General features: G+C 45.7%; 1 protein-coding gene across 2 annotated transcripts in view; it reads right to left on the reverse strand.

Moving 5' to 3' along the window:
• The window catches only part of RSU1 (Ras suppressor protein 1), a 204351-nt gene that overhangs the window by 153469 nt on the left and 24868 nt on the right, over positions 1-26014 (reverse strand). For both annotated transcript variants that reach the window (XM_058669297.1, XM_012929964.2), the window contains 2 exons: positions 22067-22117; positions 3569-3689 (listed from right to left, as the gene is read on the reverse strand). In XM_058669297.1, coding sequence (XP_058525280.1) covers positions 3569-3689; positions 22067-22117 — 172 coding nt within the window. The remainder of the gene's footprint in view (positions 1-3568; positions 3690-22066; positions 22118-26014) is intronic.

Consider the following 26014-nt stretch of genomic DNA (forward strand, 5'->3'; position numbering starts at 1 on the left):
TTCTTCTGGGAGACCCAAGGCTTTGGGCAGTCCTCGATTGCTTTCCCTGGCCACAAACAGGGAGCTGGACGGGAAGCGGGGCCACTGGGATTAGAACCAATGCCCATATGGGATCCCGGTGTGTGTAGTGAGGACTTTAGCTACCAGGCTATCACACTGGGCCCTAACGCCTCCCTTTTAGAGCATTTTGTTCCCAAGATAATCTTGACACTTCCAGCTTCAGTCAAAACTTGCTGAGCTAAAGACAATAATTCTCACCTCCTCAGTGACCTACTCACGCATTTCATAAAAAAAAATCCATAAACATTTGACTCTGTGCTCAGTGAAAACTGGTAAATGTTCAGGAAATGAGCTCTAGCAATCAACCGGGTCAACTGTTATCCCAGAATTATGGCCATGGTGAATATTTTCCCTAAATAATTACCGAAGGTAACCTACAGGTTTTTTTTTAAATATCCCTATAAAGTGAACCACATTTAAGGAATTAATAGCATGACTATAATTTCTGTTATTTAACTGAGAGTCCTCAGGTTTGTCTTTTATCATCAGAATAAATAGTCAATTCTATATAAACCCTTAAAAGCAAATCCTGGTTGAGTGTCCCTTCAGGATCATGCCTACAGTGGCCTCCCCACCCTGCTTTGTTCTCTGCTTTGTGGATATTTTAATTCAGGATGCTTATTGTAAGAAACCGCCGGAAAACCTGCCTTAAATCTGCCTTACTGTACCTATATCATTCTTGGTGATATTCAAGGACAACAAGCATCCTTTATTGAAACTCATATTAATTCTTTTCCCAAAGAACTAAGAATTTTGTTCAAACATTGACAACTCCATCTCTGTGCCTTCATAATTAACTACAGAAAGCTTCACACAATCAATAAAGCACCCCGAGCCAAAAAGACAAAGAGAGGACAAAGAGACAGCTTTGATGAAAAAGAAAAGTCTACAACTCTGTCCCAGGGCAGAGAACGCAAACCCAACCAAACAAAACCAGAGCTTACTGCCTCTTCTCCAATTCTTCTCTCCCTCTCTACTTCTGGTTTAGCTGTACAACACAGAAATCCAGGTATCACCCTGCCCCATCAGTCAGCGCCCTGTCAATTCACCTTCTTTCCATTTTCCTTAGCGTATTCCTCCTTGTCTCCAGTCCTTGCCCTCATTCACCTGGGACGCTGAGCTAGCATTCTGCTTGGTTCTCCTGATCTAAGCCTCCTCCATTTGAACCCCACTTCATTCTAACCTTTCACTCTCACAAACTGACCTCATTTCATAGCCATTCTACTGGGCAAAATCCTCAAAGGTCAGTAGAATAAAATCAGAGTTCCTTTACTCAGTATATGGGATCCCTTCATTAGCACTTTTGACTCTCAGCCATCATGGACATTTATTTATTCCCTCAATTGTATCACAAGCTCCATATGGCTGGATGGCATCAGCTCCTAGATCAGCACTTGATACCTACACAAAAACTCAGTAAGTACTCGTTCAATGAGGAATAGGAGTTATGATTCTTATCTGGCCTCTCCTCTCATCTTACTGTTTCTTGCCTCATAGTTTATTCACACCAACACTGATAAACTTCAAATTCTGAGAAGAGTGCTCCCAGCATTTAGACATGCTATTCTCTCAGCATGAGATGCCTCTCTTGTAAATCAGAGGAATCCCGCTTCCTGTTTCAAGAGTTCTGCGAGTTTCACCTCAGTAGGCTAATCCCTACTGCTAGTTCTCCTGGTCACTCAGTTCCACTGCTGTCCTCCCTGCCCTGGTCAGTGACACTGCTGGGCCATCACTGTGCATTTCCAGCAGGCCTTGACCCCTGCACTTAGTGTCCGATCATGGTCATCACATCTGATCCCCAGCACTAGAGAGATTCCTGACACAGAGTAGCTACTGACAGGACCACAAAATAAATGAAAGACAAATAAAATGATGATGATCACATCTAACACTATGTACCACTCACTTGGCACCAGGCACTGCCCCTAGTGATCAAAATCCATTTATTTTCTTACTGATCTTAAAAAAATGAACAAATTAACAATAAGAAGTTTAGCTTCTGGGCCCAGCACCGTAGCCTAGTGGCTAAATTCCTCGTCTTACATACACCAGGATCTTATATGGATCTAATCCCAGCGGCTCTACTTCCCATCTAGCTCCCTGTCTGTTGTCTGGGAAAGCAGTTGAGGATGGCCCAAAGCCTTAGGAACCTGTGCCCACATGGGAGACCTGGAAGAAGCTCCTGGCTCCCGGCTTCGGATCAGCTCTGGCCGTTGTGGCCGCTGGGGAGTGAACCATTGGATGGAGGATCTTTCTGCTTGTTTCTCCTTCTCTCTGTAACTCTGACTTTCCCATAAATATAAATAAATATTTTTAAAATGAGTTTAGCTTTTCTCTTATATATAAATTCAACATGGGGACTTTAGAATTTTCAAAGCCAAGATACAAATGCAGGTTCTTTCCTTTTCTGCTTTGCCAGATAAGTATCCCGTCTCCAGACTGGTAGGAGAGGCTATCATGTGGATCTTACAAAGGTGGTCTCTCCGTCAGAGTACAGTTCAAAACCCGGGTGTCTCACCAAGCTCCCCACGTAGGACTGAATGAAAAATCATTCTGTGGATGAGATTTTTCTTTCCATGATGACTTCCCATTAAATTACCAAATACCCTGGCAAGTCTCTATTGCCATTCCATGTGAATCACTGGTTTAATCAGAGCATTTAGTGGCTACAGTTTAATGAATATAATGCCTCACACAGAGAAGGAGACATGAGTGGGCACTGCTACACTGGCATCTATGGGGTTCAGTGGAGAATACTTGAACCCAGATCAATCTCTCCCCAGCTCGGGCACTCACCTCAGGGTTAATCAGGAGCAGGTCACTTAACCCTGGCAGGAGGCTTGGCTTTCTCTCTCTGAAACAAAGGCATGAAAGCCTCACCTCTCTACCCACCCGACAGTGAGAGGGCCAAATGCTGGCATGAGCATGTTGAGAGCTGAAAAGCACCCTTGAAGCGGAAGCTATTATTCCTATTTACTGCTACTTGGTTCTGCGGCCTCAGCTGAATAAGCTGCCTCTTCACCTCCGCCTGATGGAAGGCATGGGATCCAAACCCTCAACTACGAGAACCGCAAGGATGTGGGAGGCAGTGCCAGGAAACATGTCCCTCTCTTCAGGGAAGGCGAGTGCTTTGCAAACTATCTCTACTTTATCCAGATAGAAAAAAAAAAAAAAAGCCACATTACAATTTGTCTTAACATTAATGCTATGCAAATAAGTCCCTTCTTGGTCAACATAACTGAAATAAAATTTTATTGGAAACAAAATACAGTAAAAATCTCCCTTACTGCACCAATAATTAGCTTCCCAATTAGTTCTCAAGTAGATACACACTAATGTAGGCTATTGAAAGGATATATTAAACCAATAAAGCTTTTTTTAAAAACCTAAAACATGGAAAGAAATGAGAAGTCCACTCCTCCTAGGCCAGCACAAAAATGGGAGCCTCACTTGCCCACACCCTGTCCTCCCCCCCTCCTCCATTTCCTTTCCTTCACGCCCTACTCACCCCAGGTTCAGGTGCTTGAGTTTTTGAAGGCTGCTGATCTGTGTGGGCAGGTCCTCAATCTGGTTATTAAAGAAGTTGAGCACTTCCAAGTTCTTCAGTTCCGCTATGTTTGGTGGCACAGCTATGAGAACAAAAAACATTGAATGTGAATCCAGGAACCTCACTCTCCCAAGGAAGGAATGCCGGAAACACATCCTGTCAAATGAAAGAGAGATGTACCTCCCATGACCATCTAAGGTGTTGGCTATTTGCTGTACCGCCACCAAACAACAGCTGAAACAAGTTACTAGCATGATTAGACAAGGGCTTGCACTGCTGAGGCTGGCCTCAGATGGACAAGAAGAAAGGAAATAGGAAGTAAAGAAGGGAAAAGGAGGAATGCTGGACCACAAAGAGGCTACAGATGAATATTACAAAGCACATGGACATAACTGTCATAATATGTCTAATAAGTGCAACTGTTATCACACTCTCTGTTCCTTGCCTCTCTTTCCGAAGACACACAGCAAGCTTCAAATCCTTTCCTGAGCGATAGTACAAGTCAGGCTGTCCAAATACACCAACACCCGCCCTCTGAACATGGCAAGGAATGACAATTTAAGCTGAATCACATATGATTAAATATTCAACCTGCCTCAGTTTGTGACTTGGTCAACACACACACACACAACCAGCAATTAATCAATGCACTGTTTTTGTATGCCTCCAGAAAACCAACTCAATAGCATGCTATGAATACTAGTATGTAGATCAAAAGTGAACATAAACCACCGGGGATGGGCAAAATACCTCTTTCCCCAGACCACATACCAAAGGCATCGCTACCTCAAAGATCTAAAGCTAAAACTGATAGCACACTTTTAACAAATTGTAATTCATACATGCCATCTGCTATTCACTTCTATAAACATCTGCACGGCCCACGAACTTGCCTATGGCTCACATAAACTCTAACAGCAAAACTCTCAAGGGAATGCATACATTTTTTTTTTCTGCAAACGAACGGCATCCACTTTGCGTATATGTTCACCGGGAACTCCTCAGACAACACACTTGTGTCATCCTATTTCTTCCCGGCGTCCATAAAGTGATGAAGAACAACTATGCAGAGACCCCATCCCTTCCTCCATGCCACCCTCCAGCTACCACTAACATCCAGCAACCACCACATTCATCTGATTAGTCTGAAGAACAATAAAGTTAGTGGAAACCAGGAGAAAATGATGATCTCAATTTAGCCACAAACCAAGAATAATGCAGCCAGAATTACTGCTGCCTTCCCAAAGTTACTCCGCCGATGCAATTAAATGCTGGTCTAAAGGTATCGCCTTTTTGACAGGATGAGAGATTATTTCACTCTCCTTGCTAAATCAGTTCAATTTAAAACCACAAATTATGCTAAATGTGATTTAGGCCTTTGTTTTGTGGACACAAACAATAACCTCACATTCAATTGACAAAACCTTTCCCAACCTTTTGGTGTGAAGTCTTTGTTGGGCACCATGCAAGAGAAAGCGGGGGAGGGGACATGGATGGGAAGGGCTTACACAGATAATAGTCTCCCTAAATGACAAAAAATGCCCCCCAACTATAGTAAAAATCTAAAACAAATAAACACTGAGAGCTGTCTGGATGGGATGCCATCCATTCCTTCAGTCAGTATTTAGGGGATGTCAGTTACGTGCGAAGCACCACACTCTATGCAGGCAACATCAAAACACTTCGGGAGCAAAGTAAGAAAGTTATGAAACAAAGGGGTATCACCCTTGATAAACTCTCTGGCTCCCCCCCTCTCTCTCTCTGTAATTTTCTTTGTAACTTTCAAAGAAATTAATAAATTAAAACTTTTTGAGTCTTGCGGTAATTAAATCATCAGTATACATGGTACAGATATTTTAGCTACCACGGAAAGAACTGCAATATTTCACCAAAATATTCCACTGGAGTTCTTAAGATGTCTCCACAACACATTAGTAGCAAGAGCTCTAAGACAGTGAACATCAACATATTCTTTTTTTTTACTATTTTTTAAAATTTATTCATTAATTACATTGTATTATGTGACACAGTTAACATATTCTTATTATACCTTTCTCATCAATCTTATTTCCTACTTTCTCCTGTATCTAACTTGTGCCCTCTGACTCCAGCTGTTCTCCGACCCAGACACCGAGGAGCCTAGCACACAGAGTGAACAGAAGAGCAGTGTGCTGAGCAATCCTGGACGCCCTGGCCAGAATCAGGGACCTTCTGGCTGAGCCTTGCCACCCTGGCCCCTCGGAGTCTCTCTTCCCTTGGAGTATAAAACAAGGAAAGTGGATTGTGACCACTTCTAGGTCGTCGCCTTCCTGGTTTTAACATTCCATGATTCTGAGAGATGGATTATGAAAATCAATGCCAAGGATTTAAATAATGCAACCATGGGGCCCTCAATTAGGAAGCTCAGTCATGTAGAACGTGGTTTCTGACAGAGAACTGAGTGTCATTTTCTGTTTCACTGCTGATGGTTCCTTTAATTTGGAGATTTCACTTGCTAGATTTGAGAGAGACGTCCCAACCCCTTCTCAGGTGTTCCATGACTCCTAAATGGCCACAGGATCACACAACTACCAGCACCATTCCTGGCCCAAAACTCCCAATGGGATTTTGGAAATATAGACAAAACTATGGCAAGTTAGCACAGAAACTGCCCCAAGACTGTCCCTCTGGTACTATCTCAATTCAGACAAATACAGCATTACTCTCTTGCTCCTTGAAATCTTCCTAAACCAGGAGCTAGCATTTGATCCAGTGACTAACACCCTGGTTAAGATGCCCGTACCCCACAGCCAAGTTCAGTTCCTGTCATCTGTCCTGGCTCCAGCTACCTGCTGATGCAGAATCTGGGGGGATAGCAGGTGATGGCTCAAATGACTGGTTTCCTGCCACATACATGGGAGTCTTGGATTGAGTTCCTAGCTCTAGGCTTCAGTCCTAGCCGTTGAGGCCCTGCCCCCTGCTCGCTCTTGCTCGCTCTCGCTCACTCTCTGTCTCTACTCTTCCCTTCCAACAGTTGTTCCCTCCCCCTCCCCCATCTCTGTCACAAGTAAATAATTTTAAAATACACTCATAAGTCAAACTGAACGCTATTCTAGAGTTTGGTCTAGATCTGATGTGTCACTCCTAATTCAGCACTTCAACCACCCCTTCACTTCAATTTCTGTAAGGTTCCATGAGAGACCCACAGTGCCTGAAAAGCTCATTAACATCTCTTTTAAACCTTCTTTTGCCAGCAAGCCTCAAAATACAGTTCTTCCCACCTCCCCAACTCCCAACCTCACTGGCTATGTGTGATGGACCTGCACTCCAACTGGAAGAAACCACAGACTCAGCCCTCACCCTGGACAACACCTCGACCCCTTCCTGAGAGGCTGAGTCCCCATCACCATCAACAGTTTGCACTTACAGCAGGCAAAGGCACCAGCCAGGGCTCTCACACAGAGCCCCGCTCGGGCGCTGCTGCCCCCAGCAGGCCAGTAAGCAGCAAACTTCCCCCTGCCTCCAGACTACAGAAGAAGCCAAATAAACCATTGTGAAAGCAGGAGTTTCACTTTGGGAGAACATTGTCCTAGGAGGTAAAACTCTAGATTCTGTAACCAATGATTTATATGTAAAGCATTTCAAGAGTGTCTCCACACAGTAATTAATAGCGGTATATTCTGGAGCTGGACTGCCCAGTGGACAACTACTAGTCACATGCAGTGACCTAAGATTAAATTGAGAGATACTGAAATTAATAATCAGATGAATTCCATTGCAGTCAGCAGCTGTACTTCTCATGAGCTCATCAGTCACATGTGGTTACCAACTCCTGTTCCAGACAGTTTCAAGCTGCGGAAAGTTCTAGCAAATAATCCCACTCCAAAGCAGGAGGTCTCCCACCACAGAGCCCAGCAAAGTTACATGACAGGGGAAGCCCCGGAGGTTCTGAGTACAGGATGAGGCCCAAGAAACTGCATGTCCAATAAGTTCCCAGGGAAGCTGCTACACCCACCAGAGAACTGCAGTAGGGTTCAGGACATTTTCCATGCCTCAGTGCCATCAAGATCACAAGCCACAGCTAAGTCTACAGAGCAACGCTGCTGAGAACATGATTCATCAGCCCCAGATGGACTCCTCCTGCACCTGGGGACTGATGCAAAGTGAAGCATCTGGACACCTTCTGCTTCCTCACATGGATTCAGTGGTAACGGGGTGCTGGGGATGACCATGTTCACCCATGCCAAAAACAGCCCAGAACTCCCTGGCCCGCTAATGAAGCCACTCTGCAACGTAACAAATGTCTCCTAGCCTCATGTGGCCACATAGAGAGCCAGAAGACACACAGAGGCCCCATCACAGCATGCTGGGTGGCCATGTCAGCATACAGATCATTCGGGGGAGGTCAATCTGGGGACTTTTTGAGCAGAAGCATCTTGTTGTCCCTCAAGTAAAGAAACAAAAGTGTGAAGAGAGACAGGCTCTGGGAATAGCAGGTGTCACGGGAAACATAAGGATGGGCGCTGTGCCTGGGCCCAGCCCACGGACAGGGCTGGGGGTCATGCATGGGTCTTTCAAGCCATATGGTTCACCCCACCAGCCAGGTCCCGTTCAGCTGTAGAAGGGCACTAAGAGTCGGTGCACCCATCAGCACCCACGCTGCCAGAAAGCCAGAAGCTGCTCAGCACACATGGAGGCTTCTGTCATGGGCACAGGCTTGAAATCAGAGAGGCCTCACCGTGCCAGCTCCGCCCAGCTGGTGAGGAGTGAGGGCGACACTCTGCCCAAGCATGAGTGAAGCAGCACCAAAGGCTGGTTTTTCTTGCTCTGGCAATTCCTGAGCTAGGGCATGGAAGCTAGAGGACCCATCCCTGACTCCTCCAAAACAGAGCATGGTGTGGCAGCCCTGACCTCCTGTCTGAAACGCCAATGATGAGCTGTGCGCTATCCCCAGAGACTTCCTGGGCTTGCCACAGTGAGTGCCGAGAGAGGGTGGCATCATGGTGTGCATGTCTCATGCGTGTTTCCAGTGACTCCAAACTGCCACGGACCCTCAGGCCAAATGGTAGCCAAAGATACAATGCAGCATGAGTTACAGCAAAATAACAGGTCTGCTCCTAAAAACCTGACGGATTTAATTTAAAACATGAGATTTTGCTTATTACCATAAGCAATTAAACTGGTCAGAGTTTTACCTACTTGGCCCCTACTATAGTTTTAAAAAGGAAGGGATACTTACTAAGCGAACATAGGCTATCTGGATTCCTAAGGTGTACTCCCTGCAACCAAGTCACTAGAAAAGTGACTCAGAATCCCATGAGTATTGGTTAGAGTCCCAGCCGGCCACTTGCAAGCAGCTCCCTGCTGGTGCCCCCTGGGAGAGCAGCAGAAGATGGCCCAAGTGCTTGGGCCCCTGCCACTTGTGTAAGAGACCTTGTCAGAGCTGCAGGCTCCTAGCGCTGGTATGACCCAGCCGTGGCCACTGCAGCCACCTGGGAGTGAAGCAGGGGGTGAAAGATCGCTTCTCTCTCTCTCTCTCTCTCTCTCTCTCTCTCTCTCTCTCTCAGGGGATGAAAATCTCTCGCTAACTCTGCCTTCCAAGTAAAGTAATCTTGAAAAGGGGGGAGAGGACTCAACATGTGACCATGTGCGCACCTGACAGACTGCTCCAGCACAGGTGGCTCCAGAGGAAACAACCACAGAAGAGAAAACGGGAAAGCCAACCTGTCTGTCCCCAGTGTCTGGGAAGCACGACAGCAGAACTGCCAACGCCTTTTGGACTGAAGTAAGGTGAGAAGTCAAAGCAAGAGAAGCCGTCAGAGGGATAACTCGGGGCGCTGATTAATCAGTCCCCCTTAATCCTCAGCGACGATATCTGGGAAACCTTCGTCTATCCCCATCACAGATGGGACGTCTAGACTCATTATACACACGCCAATTGTTTCAGCAAATGAGGAACCAAGAGTCTTCAATGCCATTTTAACAGTTCCACGTAAAGAAGAATCTTTTCATTCTTGCATATAAATAATCATGCTTTACGGATTTTTATATGCACAAAAAGGTCATTTGTACTTATGGTGATTAATTACCTCTGTTTTCTGGCCAGAAACACGAGGTGGATAATGAACTAATTATATATTACCATTGGAGTTTGAAGTGCCAAAGTATACTAACGATAACCGGCCGCACAGCTCTTTATGGCACTTTCCCCAAGGCAGCTATTAAAGCAGGAATTCAGTAGTTACAGGTTATTTAAAAATCTAAAAGTTACAAAGCAGTGAAACAAATTCATATTTCAAAGGTTCTACATGTTCCTCAAGGAAAGAATAAAATAGCAAAATATCTAAGCACCTACCTCAATTAAAGCCAACCCCCTCCCCCCTCCCCATATAATGAGCTGTATAAATACCAGCAGCAGCCTGCCACTGCCCAGTCAACGAGCAGCCGCTGAGTCCCCACGCCCAGTCTGCTACCAGATGTTGTAGCACTAGCAGTTTCAGTAACAACAACAAAAGCTCTACTTGCTTGGTAACAATGAGAATAATCAATTACACAAAAATTAGGGGGAAAGGTACAGGCAAGGAACAAGGCAATGTTCACAGCACAAAGGCAAACATGCGACAATGCATGTCCCCAGCAAAGAATGCACATGTATAACCAAACACATCTCCTAAAAGAAATCAGCAAGCATAGATTTTGTTCTTCTCTGAGGACAAAAAATTACTTGACGTCTGAACTTGAATGAACTTCCGTGTAATCTTTGGGGTGAATTCTTACAGGAACACACCATCTATCTGACACTCCAGCTCCACTGCACTGCGCCACGGAACTGAGTGTACAGGAAGCACCCGTCGTTGGAGCTAGGTGAGAGGAGCAGGGCAGACACCCAAGGAAGTGGGCACTGCAGGCCTGGCGCAAACGACCCCAGGGAAGGGGAAGGAAAAGACAAAGACTCCTCCAAGAAAAAATGCCAACGAAATACAGACCACAGGGAGAAGAAAAAAACCTTAAAAAGAGAATGACGAAAGCAAGCTCAGAGCTACGAAAAATCAGCCACTGTCTTCCCTGAGTGTGTGTGTGTACCTGTGTACTGACTTACTGTGTGTAACATACAGAAGATATAAACATGAGGGTACTGGAAAAAAGTTTATGGACATAGAATTAAAAGTTTTCAGGGGCACAAGCTTTTGAAGACCTCTCTATGCATGAATTTCAACAACTTTTAAATCAACATAGACTTTCAGTTTCGCTTTTCCTTGCTTTGTGTAAGTTCCCATTAGATGTGGGGGCACACCTCAAGTCTTGCTCACAAGGATGAAGAAGCAAACTGCGAACAAGTGGAATTCCTTCTCTCAGATCCACACGCAGACACACAGAGGGACCGAAGGCTTCGTCAACACCTTTACCTTCTGTCGTTCTTTTTTATTGGAAAGTCAGACATACAGAAAGGAGGAGAGACAGAGAAGAAGATTCACTCCCCAGGTGTCCGCAATGGTTGGAGCTGAGCCGATCCGAAGCCAGAAGCCAGGAGCTTCTTCTTCTTCTCACGTGGGTGCAGGGTCCCAAGGCTTTGGGCCATCCTCAACTGCTTTCCCAGGCCACAAGCAGGGAGCTGGATGGGAAGCGGGGCCACCAGGATTAGAACCAGCACCCATATGGGATCCCGGGTGTGCAAGGCAAGGACCTAAGCCACTAGGCTACCACACCGGGCGCAACAGTCTTCTTTCTAAACCAAGAGTTTCTCCAGTGGGAAGTCACTGTGCACAGCTTCACTCCCTGACCTGTCTTTGTGTACCAAGGCCAAGGAACACATAACTACACGGGAAGAAAAAGAAGGATACCAGGGAAAAGATGTCTGGGATGGGAAGGATCCATGAAACCCATGTAGTGGCTTTGATCTAGCCACTCTACAACTATGCAGCCTTTTAAACTCTGCAATATCAGGTCAGCTTTCAGGCACCACAAGGTTGGTGCACCCCCTTGGGACACTCACATTTGTGTCAAAGTGCCTGGTTTGAGTCCTGGCTTCTGATTCAGGTTCCTGCTAACGCACACCCCCCACAGGACAGCCAGTGAGAGTTCATGGTCTGAGCTCCCACCACTCTGGGCTCCAGGCGTCAGCCAGCCCCGGCCCTGCTGTTACAGACACTTGCCTTTCAAGGCAAATGAGAATTAATAATAATATTAATAATAATATCCTCTCATCATTCAAAAACAACCTGAGACTAAATAAACAGCAAATTCCCCTGCTGTCCTAGTTGTACACAGAAGGACAGGAGCCAGGGAAAGGCCTTTCCCACAGAGACTGCAAAGGCTGGGCCGTTTGTACAAGCACACAGACCTCAGCTGGAGGAGCAGAGGATAAACAGCAGGGCTTGGACGCCAGGGAGGTCCCGCCCCGTCTGGTGCTGGGAACTCGCCCTCCCCCAACAGACAGCAAGCTTCTACCAGGTGAGCCCCTTCCTCCCCTCGGCTTCTGGCTGGAAGCATTAAGCAAGTGCGGTGTGATCCTGGCAACAGAGCCTGCGGGGCCGGGTACTTCCTCTTCCACACAGTGCTGGTTCAACTGCAAGTAAGGCTTTCTCTAAACTTTTTGAAGGGTGAGCAAGACTTGGAGAAAGGGGCAGAACTTCACTTGGGGAAATGAGCTGATGACCGCAATAAAATATATAGAAGCAGAGGGAGAAAACTGAAGGGAACAACAGCAAAAAAGTAGGTAAAAGAGAGTCTGGCTTCAAAAATAGCAGAAAATCATGCCAACCAGTTTTTTAACTGACAGCTGCATCAGAGTGGGTCAGAGACAGGAAAACAAAAAGAGAAAGGCGGCCTCATAGATTTTCTCAGCATTTTAAAAATCCATATATATAAATAATCCATAATGGGTATATAAGGTATAGTCAATACATATACACACATTCTACTCAAGGTTGGGAGTTACAGGAAGAAAAAGTCTTATTTACCGAAATCCAAATTTAAGCAGAAAAATAAGGTGGCAACCGCAAGAACATTTTTTTTAAAGTGTTCCATTTCTCTAACTTTTAAACAAATTTCCAAAGAGCATCTTCAAGCAAGAGCATGAGTACACCCACACTGCACACAGCCCAGTGTCAGCTCCCTTCCAGCCGAAGGCACCTGCGGCTCCAGACAGGCTGAGAAGGCAGCCCGTGGAAAACAGAACTACAACGTGCCCTTTCACGGGGGCCAAGCTGCTTTCACGCTGTTTTAACAAACTCACTGACTTAAGAAAAGGTAGGCAATATACTTCTCAAGGTATCTCGTCTTCCTTCCTCCACACATGCATATGGATACACACTTTAAGCATCATCTAAAGTGACAGGCAGAAGAATATTCATGTATGAAATTTAGCAATTAAATCAATTTCATTGGATGGGAGTTCTGTTGTAAAATGCAAAAGAAACTTTTGGAAGATCAGCCCCCAAGTGGGATGGTAACAGGTAACCTGCACCCGCATTACTCTGAAGTTCTCATGATTGACACAGCTCCATTTAAACATGTATGTGGGTGGGGGAGGGGAGGAAGTTTAATGGAATTGTAGGAGAAGACTCCACCTGTAGTCCTGGCATCCCATACGGGTGCTGGTTAGAGTCCTGGCTGTCCCACGTTTTATCCAGCTCCCTGCTAATGCCTGGGAAAGCAGTAGAGCCTCGCCCAAGTCCTCAGGCCCCTGGACCCAAGTGGAAGACCCAGATGAAACTCTTGGTTCCTGGCTTTGGACTGGCCCAGCTGTGAATATCACAGCCATTCAGGGAGTGAACCAGCAAATGGAAGATCTCTCTCTCTCTCTCTAAACCTGTCTTTCAAATAACAAGAGATAAACTTTTTCTTGTTTAAAAAAAGCATATTATGGAAGAGATAACATGTTCCACTCTAGCTAGTTTCCTCTCTGCACCAAAGGATTCTGGAACAGACACATTTGGCACCAAAGGGATCAGGAGAGTCTATCCGCTGGGGTTAAACGCCATGGAGAGGGCTCGGCAGCGTGGCCTAGTGGCTAAGGTCCTCGCCTTGATCCCATATGGCCGCTGGTTCTAATCCCGGCAGCTCTACTTCCTCTCTATCTCTCCTCCTCTCAGTATATCTGACTTTGTAATAAAAATAAAATAAATCTTAAAAAAAAAAAAAAACCGCCATGGAGAGCAAGTTCCTCCCACTGCACCTGCTGGCCTTGTTCTGCCCTGGTTCTGGAACCCAGGGCCAGTAGACCCTGCTACATGATGGTCTCACCTGTGCACTCAAGCCAACTACACAATGCACACCCAGCTACAGAATATTTTTCATGGTAACCTGCCTACCGGTCCCACCTGACAGATGCTGCTTAATTAACAGCTGTCAGACTCAAGACTATGTATAAGTTTTTCCAACTCCAATCTTGGAAATGATGGTGGCATAGTAACATACTGATAAATGAACACTAATTACAAAATAAGCTATTGATCATAACCTCTATATTATAGCTACATTTAGATTCTCTTAAGATGCAAGCAGCAAGTTGTTTTGATACTGTCACAAGATAAATTCATGACCTGGAGACGATTTACTTAGCATATTCCCTCTCGTAGTTTAATTTCATACGAGCCATGCATGAGACCTTTTGCATAAAGCGTGACGAATAATCTATGAGAGAAGGAATAACCAGAGACGTGGGAAAGGCTGTCTCGGCGGAGTGGGGAAGGTCATTCGTGGGACTTGAGACAGTTCATTTTTCCTCTTCATGGCAACAATCCATTTTGCCAGTAGAAAAGGATTTCAAATGATTATGCTTTTGAAAAGCTGCTTAATTTTCTTCATTATTTTGAAAAGGCAGAATTTCCATGTGAAGCATGTTGCTTAACGCATTCATAATAAAACTTAGGGTAGATACCCTGTCGATAGATCCATCTGCATAAAATTTGAAAGTACTAACTTCTCTAGGTTCTTACAACATCCTTCATAAAGAAATTACTAAAATCATGAAATGAAAATAACAAAGCATGTTCTCGTTCACTCTTAATTTCCAATTCTTACCTGAGCTCTGACAAGAAATGGAAGACAAAACAATGTTTTGCCAGAACACTTGTGTTTACTATCTGCCTAGTCGTTTACAACACATCCAATTCCAAGACACGGTCAGTGTCGAGGCGTGGAGCGGCAGACAGCGCGGGGACCGCCCTGCAGGTTTCCCTGGCGGCCAGCAGTGCTAGGATAAAACTGAGCAGTGACATGCAGGGAGCCACGCTCAGGAAATGGTTGCCAGGCCGGGTGGCTACTGAGTGGCTACCCAGAACAAAAAGACAAGTCTTTGTTTTTTTCTTACACAAAACAGCGACTGATTAATTCTCAACATGCCAGGGTCACAGACACAAAAAAGTAATCATCAGTCAGGGGGCATCCAATATTTGCAGGTGGGCACTACTCTTGGAGTCATTTTTAAAAACCAGGAAAAGCTTCACACTAAAGTATTAATATTCAAGGATTTAAGAATCTAATTCATTCGATAATGCATAATCTTCTTTCCTGTATAATGGTATTTACTAGTGTAAGAATCAGTATATATATTTATATATACACACACACACACAAAGGTACCTTTTCCAGGATTGCATGACTAATTTGCAGTTTCAATCTGTCATACATTTTATAAATTTAAAAAACTTTTATATGAGGGTACTTCAAAAAATCTATAGAAAATGGAAGTAGGATATATTTATTTTGATACAAGTTGTTGAAATCCATACGTAGTTTTTAAATAATGCACGTTTCCCTGAAAATTTTGAATATTCCTCATACTCCCTAATAAAATTCCTCCAATCTAGATATTGGGAGAGAAAAAAATGCTTCTAACTTAAGAAAGTGGCCCTAGTAAACACTTAAAAAGAGACATGAAATTAAATATATGATTTTAGAAGCAAAACACAAAAATATTAACTCCTTACAAGATTTACTTTCAATGGGGTAAAACTGTTCTATGTAAACGACAATTGCAGCATGCCCTGGGTTACAGAGCTGAACAGCCAGCAACACCCCACTGAGGACACCAGCTTGCCTTTTTTTCAATCTTTAGTTCAAGACCTAGCAAGAAAATACACATCTCAACAGTGACCTCTAGTGGCCATGTCTCAAAATAGTTGTCTCCAAAAACAATTCAGACTGATTCAACAGTGCGCAGGAGTTCAGATGTTCTGAAGCACCTGTAAAATATGCAATGATCTAATCAGGATGATTAACATATCCATCACCTCAAAATGTGTAATTTTTTTGTGATGGCATTCAGTCTCCTGTTTATCTTAAAACTCCTTTTAAAAACAATGAATGAATGAATACAGACAGACAGACACAGGAACAGCTATTAGAGTTAACACTTAATACCACGAAATTAGACTAAGGAACAGACTGAAAAAGATTCAGTAATACTTATTTAGAGGAGACAGAGCAAAGAAAAACAACCTTTGGACTAACTGGGACATTTGTCTTCTTTGACAAGATTTTTTTTTTTTTTGGAAAGGCAAAGAGACAAGGAGGGAGACAGATGAACTGCCATCTGTTGGTTCACTCCCCCAGATGCTCTCACTGCTTGAGGCTGACCCAGGCCAGGCCAAACGCTGGGGAGCAGGACTCAGTCCAGGTCTCCTAAGTGGGTAGCAGCAGCCTAACTACCTGAACCATCAGCCACTGTCTCCCGGTGTCAACAACTGCAGGAAGGTGGGACTGAGGGGGTGGAGCTAGGACTCAAACCCAGGCACGCTGACATGGGATGTGGGAGTCCCAACAAGCACCCTAACCACTAGGTCAAACGCTGGCTCCTAGGTGGCCGTCATACTGCACCACTCAGAGCCAGCAAGCCTTGAGGAACTGCCCCAGAGTGCTGAGGACACAGCACGACTCCACAGACGGCGGCGTGAATCAGCTGGTGCTAACCAAGCTCCGAGGCCCAGGATTTAGGCACTTCCACCAGGGTGGGATACAGGTGTAAGAAAACAGGATCCACAACCACAAGGAATAGAGACTACAACTAATCTTAAGTAGAACTTAGCACATAATTTAGGGCCTTAAATACATACAGCAAAGTTTCGGTGAAAGAACCAAGAGATCCAAACACCAGTGAGACCTGAAGGGATAAGAGGAAAAAGTGCTGTGACGAAGTGGGCTAAATCTCCACCAGTGGCACCAACATCCCATACGGGCACCAGTTGAGGGCCTGGCTGTTTCACTTCAGGTCCAGCTCCCTTATGGTGGCCTGGGAAGGCAGCAGAAGATGGCTCAAGTCCTTGGCTCTGTGCCCATGTGGCAGAACTATGGGAAACTCCTGGCTTCTGGGCCCAGCTTTGGCTGTTGGAGTCACTTGAGCGAATCAGCGAAGGAAGAGCTCTGTCTCTCCTTCTCTCTTGGTAACTCTGCCTTTCACCTTTCAAATAAAAATAAAAATTTTAAAAGCGGGGGGCATGGGAGTGGGGAGAAATTGAAACTCGGCAAGAATTCTGCAGGGCTTTGGCTGGATGGTAACAGTGTCCTTGGACAGGACTAGAGCCTCCTCGCCCTGCGGCCCCTGGCTGCACTGACTGGCCCCATCACAGCACATCCGTCCTTGCCTAGGAAAGGCCCCTACAATTGTAAACACAGGATTTTCTCAATGTTTGTTTAGAGCATTGGCAGTTGTGCGTAGATCCAGCAAGCACACAATATTTATAAGACAGAAGACTGTGGTAGTCACATCTACTCAAATCCCTGCTCCCCAGAGGAACTAGTCCTGATATTCACCACTTCATCTCAGGCCATTATTCGCACCCCTGCCTTCCACGGCACCGTCTGCTTACAGAAAACACCACTACATGGCCACTAGGTCACCAGCAGTGCAGGCATCCTAAAGGGATGCTGGTTCAGACTCAACTGCTCCACTTCCAATCCAGCTCCCTGCTGGTGCCCCTGGGAAGACAGCACAGGATGGCACCTGTCCTTAGACCCTTGCCCCCATGTAGGAGATCCAAAGAAAACTCTTGGCTTCAGATTAGTACAATCTGCTGTTTTGGTCATTTGGGGAGTGAATCAGCAGATGGAAGGTCTCTCTCTCTCTCTAACTCCACCTTTTAAACAGATAGATACATCTTTGGGGAGAAAAAAAGAAGAAATGGTCCCTGTCTTCAAAAACAGGTTAAAATCTAGGGGAAGAGTGAAAAAAACATGAAGCAAAGAAAGGATGAGCGAACACTGCATTGCTGCTAAGAGTGCAACAGGGATTTGTTTTTTTTTTTTAAACATTTTTATTGCATTTCATTTTTTTTAAATTAATTACATTCCATTATGTGATACATTTTTTATGCACTGGGATTCCCCCCGCCCCTCCCCACACCCTCCCCCCACGGTGGATTGCTCCACCTTGTTGCATTTCCATAGTTCAAATTCAGTTGACATTCTTTCATTGGAGGTATTTACCAACCATAAAGTCCAGCATCTTATTGTCCTGGTAAGTTCAATGGTTTCTTGCTGAGACCATCTCTGGTCTGAAGGTAGAGCCGGCAAAGTATCATCCCAATCAATTAAAAGCCCCAGCATAATATTTCCAACCATTTACAACATTGTGGCATTAATTCACATGGTATTGATTAACCAATATGTTAATAGGAAAATGCAGGTTCTCAACCACAACCTGTGACTTCTTCATAGACATTTCAATTTTGGTTTATATTCAACCATGTTCTTTACACCTTAAAATGGCTCAGATTGTTATTCAGCTGTCTCATGCCTATTTTAATTTTAGTCTTTAGCAGTTTATAGCATTGAAGCATGTTTTCGCTGAACCTGGCTGTTTTTCGGGTGGTCTAACTCTATAATTCTAACAGGATATATGTCAACAGTTTAGGTGAGCATGTTTAGGAGGGGTGTGCAGAGAAATCTTCCATACCCCAGTGAGGAGTAACTAATCTTTTTGTCCCACCCAGTGAGTTATAAGTGCATCCCCGCTGGCCGTTTCCTGTCTGTTTCTAAGCTTTCCTTGTTGTTCTGTCTATCTATTCTAGTTTTGTTTGTTTGTTTTGAGGGGTTTCTGGAGAGCTCCTGATGGTTATTACGAAAGGGGGTGGGGACCCAAAATTGGAGGCAGACAAGGACCAGAGAAAGCGCCTCTCCCTAGTCCCGAAGGAAGTTTATTGTACTTCTGTTTCTGCTGACCGCTCAGGGATCCTGGCGCAACAGGGATTTGGAAAGAGTTTTTAAGCGGGGCCTGGCACAATGGCTCGATTGGCTAATCCTCCCCCTTTCAAGAGCTGGGATCTCTTGTGAGCTGATTCATGTCCCCGCTGTCCCACTTCCAATCCAGTTCCCTGCTTGTGGCCTGGGAAAGCAGTCGAGGACGGCCCAAAACCTTGGGCCCCAAACCCATGCGGGAGACCCAGAGGAGGCTGCTGGCTTCGGATTAGCTCAGCTCCAGTCATTACAACCACTTGGGGAGTGGGCCAGAGGATGCAGCATCTTTCCCTCTGTCTCTCTTTTTCATTACAAATATGTCTTTAGATTAAAAATAAAACACCAGGAGAGTTTTCAAGTGGATGAGACCAGTTATGGATTCTCCAGGTGAGGATGGGGAGGGGACTGGCATGAGAGGGGAAAGTGAGGATGGTGGGAAAGACTGCAGGTGCAGACGCAGGACAGGAAATCTACCTGCTTACAGCAACCTTGGGGCAGGGGCGGGGAGGGAAGGGTGAGGTGGGGTCATCAGGCTGGGAGAGCGCAGCATGCAACAGGCAAGAGGGAGCACCCTCCACTTGCTGCGGCACTGCAGGCAGCCCCTCGCAGGAAGTGCTGCTTCACTCTGAAACTGCTCACACTGCACTAGAAGGAGCCCCAGTGGGCTCCCCATCCGAACTTGTCTGGGCATAGCAGAAGAGCAGAAGGAAAGAAATTATCACCAACAGGCATACAGGAGGGTACTTCAGTTTGTAGGAATGGAATTAAAAGTGAAATCTTGCTTTGGTGAAAGAGAAAAAGAAAACTTTGGAAATATATATATATATATTTTAAAACTGGAAAGGCGGATATACAGAGTGGAGAGAGACAGATGGTTCACTCCCCAAATGGCCACAACGGCTGGAGCTAAGTTGATTCGAAACCAGGAGCCAGGAGCTTCTTCCAGGTCTCCCACATGGGTGCAGGGTCCCAAGGTTTCAGGCCATCTTCAACTGCTTTCCCAGGTCACAAGCAGGGAGCTGGTTGGGAAATGGGGCTACCGGGATTAGAACTGGTGCCCATATGGGATCCCAGCGCATTCAAGGTGAAGACTTGAACAGCTATGGCCCCAAACATATTTTTTGTAACACATATTTTGCCTGAAGTTTTTGAAAACCACTTTGTACATACATACAAAAGATGCTGACAACAGATTAATTCCCCTGTTGATTCAACTAAAACCCATCAATGTGATCCCAACTCCCAGGTTTAAGTAGCCTTACTATAATACGATGAAGGTGTCACAGCGATTTGCATGATAATTTTGAAATAGTTCTGTAGAGAGAGCTTCTGGAATTTCTTCTCTCCAAATTGTGAGGAATTGTAGACTCACACAGCTTTCTCACAGCCTCATACAGACAGCCCTAGGTGGACGTGCCAAGGTCAAAACTACCAGCGAGACAAGGGCAGTCCGTCCAGCATCACATGGTTCCCACGGCCCACGTGGACACTAACTCGGGCAAGCCGAGTCCAGGGTGTCCCCAGATCGAGGTCCCTATTAGTGAGGCAGTCCCTCACTCCATAAGGGCACAGGAGAAATGTCAGAGAGCGGTGTAATTGGCATACTCTGTGGAAAACACAAGTATTTTCACAAGCTGAAAGCTGTGCTGAGGGGTTTGTCTCTTAAGTCCCAGTGGTTTTAATATAGCATTGTCAGCCCGTCCCTATTAAAAAGGCAGGAAGTGAAAGACACTGATTAGAATAAAAAGTGACAGGAGGGTGTGCATCAGCCACTTCCATTTAATGCATATTTATAATCCCATCAGATGGACATATTTACTATAAACAGTTGAAAAACCACAGCAAAGTCATTCATTTAAATGCCAGAAAAATAGTAAAAGATGCTAATTTGACCTTAGTGGAACAGATCGGGTGTCACTGACACTTAACTCACAATGGCTTGAAACAATTTATAGAGACGATTAATTAGACTTTTCTGGATTAGGTCAAAAGCATCTCAAATGAAGGGGAAAAAAAAACAAAACTAACAACAGCAACATAGCAGGGAGAAATATGAGTTTAGATTTTTGTCACAATCTTTTTGAGTTCACGGACACAATTTAACTCCTAATGTATGCCTCTCAAAATTAACAGGCCTGGAGGAAAAGATGAAACCATTGACCCCTGAGATTTCTATCTTTGGGGACCAGGCAGAACGAAACAAGCCACAGTGCAGGAAAGGTCAGGTCAGCGAGTGACGGAGCAGGACAGAGCAGGTCTGGCTCTGCTGTTCAAACAGCAGCTGAGCTGAGGGAACCACGATGCAGCCCTCGCAATGGCAAGCTTAGCAATCCAGAAACTCTTTTATGAATTGTGCAGTGGCTTGCGTCAGGAATTTCTGCTCGCAACATCTTGAGGCATTTAGGGATCACGCAGTCCACACTTCTAAACCAACTGCAAATTCCCTCTTGAGGGAGGTGGGGGGATTAGGGTATCTGTGAGTAGGACGGTTGCTTGCTACAAACTCTGCAACTAGCAACTCACGCCCCATCATAATAAAGATCCCACCTGACTTGTGGGTCACACTCACAACATCTGTGGCCACCACTACTTACACATGACAACCCTCACACACTCTGCCTTTGCCAGCCACACAACACTTTGGCTAAAGATAAATGACTCAACCTCTTTCCAGCATAAGAGGATACCTCATTGCCACTCCTAAGTCTTCATAATAACAGCTTGGGGCCACAGCTTGAAGGATAAAACGGCCCACCATTCCCAGGAGATTTCCTCACTACAACAGGGAGTAGTAGTGACACTTCTGATGCTCAAGAGAATTTGTTTGATTTGGTATGGGGAACGCAGATTCAAAGTTTTGAAAACTGCCGAGGGTAACATATATCATTTTGTGGGGATTTTTCACCCCATCAAGCAGGGAAGGAAAGCATGCTCAACAGTTAATCTCTCCCTTCTATGCAGGAAAAAGCAAATGGAAACAAGGAAACTGTTGTCTAATTTTCAGTAGGTTTAGCTTTTCCTCGCACACTGATGCCTGTGGCCTCCGCGGTTCTGGTCATCGCCGCCTTTCCACCTGCATGGAGCCAGGCGGGGACAAAGTCCTGTCTCTTCAGTTTACAGACCACGATGCAGACTCCTCCCAGCTGAGCGAAGAACCAAACAGGAGTGCCATGTGTCCATGCGTCTTACCGTCATCATACTAAACTTTAAGTTTCCCCAAATAACCCTCCATCATTAATTTCTTTAAAGAAACCAACAATAAAATCTGCAGATTTTGTGCAGCAAATGCAAAAGATAACTTACTTGTTAGCTTGTTATGGCTCAGGACCAGCTGTGTGATATGGGACAAAGTGACTGTAAAAAGGAAGGAAAAAAAAATCACAGTTAGTTTCATATCCAATTTACACCCTTACTCCAAAGTGAGCTGCTCAATTATCTTCCCAGGTTGCAGTGCTCCCGACCACACAGCAAAACAGAAGCTAGCATTCATACGGTACTATCCTGGTGTATGTTCCAGCAAATGAAGAAAAGTCATGCAATTAACAGTTCAATTAGCACACCAAGTTAGTGCTAATGAGATCGATGTCACAGGGTCGGGCAACACGAGGGCCGGTGAGCTGTGCCTGGGACCTGACCCACCGGCAGAGCCTTAATGATCCATCTCCATAAAGCTTGTCAGTCCGAGGAGCGGGCTGAGGGCCCCGCCTGCGCTGCAAACGCAGCAGCGGCATGGAAACAGACCACGGGCCGCAAGGCCGCCGAGCACATGGCTGCGTGTCCATCGTCCGCCCGCAGATCCTTCTGCATGCTGTTCAGCGGTCTGATGAAGAACCTTCCACCATTCTCCCTAGTCATATTTTTGGTTGACATTTCAAAGCACTAATGTGAAATGCTGAGTGCTTGCCAGTTTCAAACACTGTTATGGAAATTTAATCTGTTCAACAAGATTAGATTTGCTTATAGAATGGCTTTTCTTCCTTAAAGAATCATTTTTCTAAATTAAAAAAAAACATAGGCACAAATTTGTATTTTTAAGTGACTTGCCTCCTACTTCAGATTCTAAAACTTTTCTTTCACACACACACAAGACAGGGCCTCTAAAGAGTTGGTGGACAATGTATATTATGAAAAAATTGGGCAAGAAATGCCAAAAACTTTTCTGCAACAAAATCAACTTATCTTTTAATTTCATTTGTCTACAAACTTTCTGAAAGTATCCTCAGGCATACATCCATAGGCAAGAGGATGACTTAAGTGCTTTCTGACGACATACTTAATGTCAACAATATTCTACACTAACATAGTAAGAGTTTTTTTCCTTAAAGAGAGGATACGACATAAATTTTTCCCTGGAAGGGTCTCATTGTTGGACCCTAGCCGCACAGGACTCTTGACTACACATTTGCGTGTGTGTGTGTGTGTTTTGATTGAATTGGCTTGATTGTTTGATTTGAAAGGCAGAGTTAGAGAGAGAGAGAGAACAAGACCAGAGAGAGAACTCATATAGCCACTGACCCTCTCCCAAATGGCTTCAATGACCCGGGCTGGGCCAGCAGGAAGCCAGGAGTCAGGAGCTTCCCCCTGGATCTCCCATGTGGGTGCAGGGGCCCGCCCAGTCATCTGCTGCTGCTTTCCCAGGCTACCAACAGCTTGCTGGATGGGAAGTGGAGCAGCCAGAAATTCAAACAGCAGCTATACGGGATGTCAATACCACAGGTTACACCACAGGCCGGCCCAGTGTTGGCTATTAAAATCATTGCAAAAACATTGAAATGTTCAAATACAACACGAAAGCCTCTTTTCCTGGCCTGGACCTCTGAGGTTAAGCCCCTAGACTCTAAGGTATACCTCCTATAAACAAGAGCATTCTCCTTCACGACCAGAACAGCCATCAACACCAGGAAGTGAACCGCAAGTGGTGCAACCATTGACTCGTCACCTGCATCCCAGCTCCCCATGGTCCCTATTGCTTCCACTGTGAACAAGGAGCCAGTTGAGAACCCATAGCATGTACAGGCAACTACCAGGTCTCCTTGGTCTCCTCTGGGCTGTCCACCTCCCCCTGCCTGTGACATCACTGCCACTGGAGAGGGGGTAGACCACATTCTCCCGCGTCTCTGATCCTCCGGGTGGGTTTGCCAGGAGTGCTTCCTGACTGGGCTGCTGTTATGTGTTCCCAGCAGGGACAGGCCAGATGCCTGGCTTGGCTCAACTCACCGCCCCCTCTCCGGGAGGCCCTACTTTGACCAGTCCTACTGCAGAGGAGCTCCCCTGTGTGACTGACACCCACCAGGCTTCTCTACTGCTAATTTACTCTCTGCTCCCTCGCAATGAGCCAGTGTTTTCAGGGAGATGGCAGATACTTTGAGCCACAGATACCATATTTCTCACCAAACTGCACTTATTTGTGCATTTCACAGTCCTTAATCAGAGCAGTTGGCCCTCTCTGTGACATTTGGCAATGTCTGGAGACAGACTCTAACAACTGCGATGTTTCTATTGGGTGCCGCTGGTCCAGGCAGTGGTTGAGTGGATGGAGACCAGGGAAGGCCAAAGAACATTCTACATAGCACAGGGCAGTCCAACTAAACTATGCAGAATTACCATCCAGCCATGCAGTGGCACGCAATGGCAGTGTTGTCAAGAAAGCAAATTCTCGATTTCTATTTGTAGGATTTTGGAGTTTCCCATTTTAATCAGTAGTTTGTAATCTGTAATTTTTTTAAAAGATTTATTTTTTTTAGTTTTATTTGAAAGGTTGACTTTCAGAGAAAGAGAAACAGAAGGGGAAAGAGAGAGAGAATCTTACAGCTACTGGTTCACTCCCCCAACTGCTGCAATAGACAGTGTTGGTCAACCTAAAGCAAGGAGCCAACAGCTTCTTCTGGGTCTCCCATGTGAGTGTAGGGGATCAAGAATGTGAGCCACCTCTGGCTACTTTCCCAGGTACATTAGCAGGAAGTCAGATATCAAGTGGAGCAGGCAGGACAAACTTGGCATCCACAGGGGATGCTGGCACCATAGGCAGAGGCTTAGCCTGCTATGCCATGGCTCTGGCCCCTATAATCTATCATTATTATTAATGCTGATGTTCAAATTGTCTCTGATGTGGCCTGTGGAAGTCCAACTAAGCTGGCTCCCTAGTCCTTGGGACATACCCCATCATGCTTTGAGCGCTGCCTTGCCTTCTGGTATAAGATATCCAAGCTCATCTTGGATTTCTGCCACAGTTCACCCAGTAACTCCAATTCCAATATATCATTCATTCTAGCTTTTTCTTTCCATATTGACAATTTCCTTCTCTAACAATGACAACAGTGACTTGCATGGCCTTCAACTGATTTGCTTTGGAACTGAACCCCCTTACGTAACAGCACAGAATACAGCTTTCTTCTAGTAAGACCAAGTGAGTGCTCTACTCATCTCCAGGAACACCTGGAAAGTCTGGCACTGATTGTGAGTCGAGACATGGACAAACAGAAACTGCTCCACCCAGTGGCTCCAGCACCAGCTTGTTTACACCGTCTAGGCACACGTGGGTCATGCGCTCAATAGAGCCTAGGGTGGTGACACAGGCAGTCAAGCACAACACACACTGTCATCCAGAGGCCTGTCACCCAGATGCCTCACATGTGGCTCGATGGCTTGCACTCCAGAGACAAGACATGCTCTCAGGCTGGGCAGCAGCACCAGGGAGCCTCCAGCACCTCTGCAGGTGCTTACCTGCACTTGCTTCTCGCTCAGCTGTCTCCTGTGCTTCTGGTGGGCTCTGGAGAATCCAGGGGGACTGTGCAATGGCCCGACACACGCACCTCTACAGTGACCACTCCCCCGCCCACCTGCTTCCTCCTTCAACCAGGATGCCCTCCTCATGCTGCCCTCCTCATGCTCCCTCCTGATCACACTAAGGGACACTCTTCATACCCACTCGGACTTGGCACTCCACCTTAAGGTCACCCCTAATGCCTCTTTAGGACTGACTTGATGGAGAATAAGGAGAAGAGAACATGGGCAGGGGTGGAGTAGGGAGAGTGGCAGAGGCACATCTGTACTTTCAGAAGCTGTAGAAACCCTCACCCATCTTCACTTTAAGAGTATAGATTTTCAGGCGGCAGCATGGCCTAGCAGCTAAAGTCCTCGCCTTGAATGCTCCAGGATCCCATATGGGCGCCAGTTCTAATCCCGGCAGCTCCACTTCCCATCCAGCTCCCTGCTTGTGGCCTGGGAAAGCAGTGGAGGATGACCCAATGC

The sequence above is a fragment of the Ochotona princeps genome, chromosome 10 (genome assembly GCF_030435755.1).
Source record: "Ochotona princeps isolate mOchPri1 chromosome 10, mOchPri1.hap1, whole genome shotgun sequence".
In the NCBI taxonomy this organism is placed as follows: Eukaryota; Metazoa; Chordata; class Mammalia; order Lagomorpha; family Ochotonidae; genus Ochotona; species Ochotona princeps.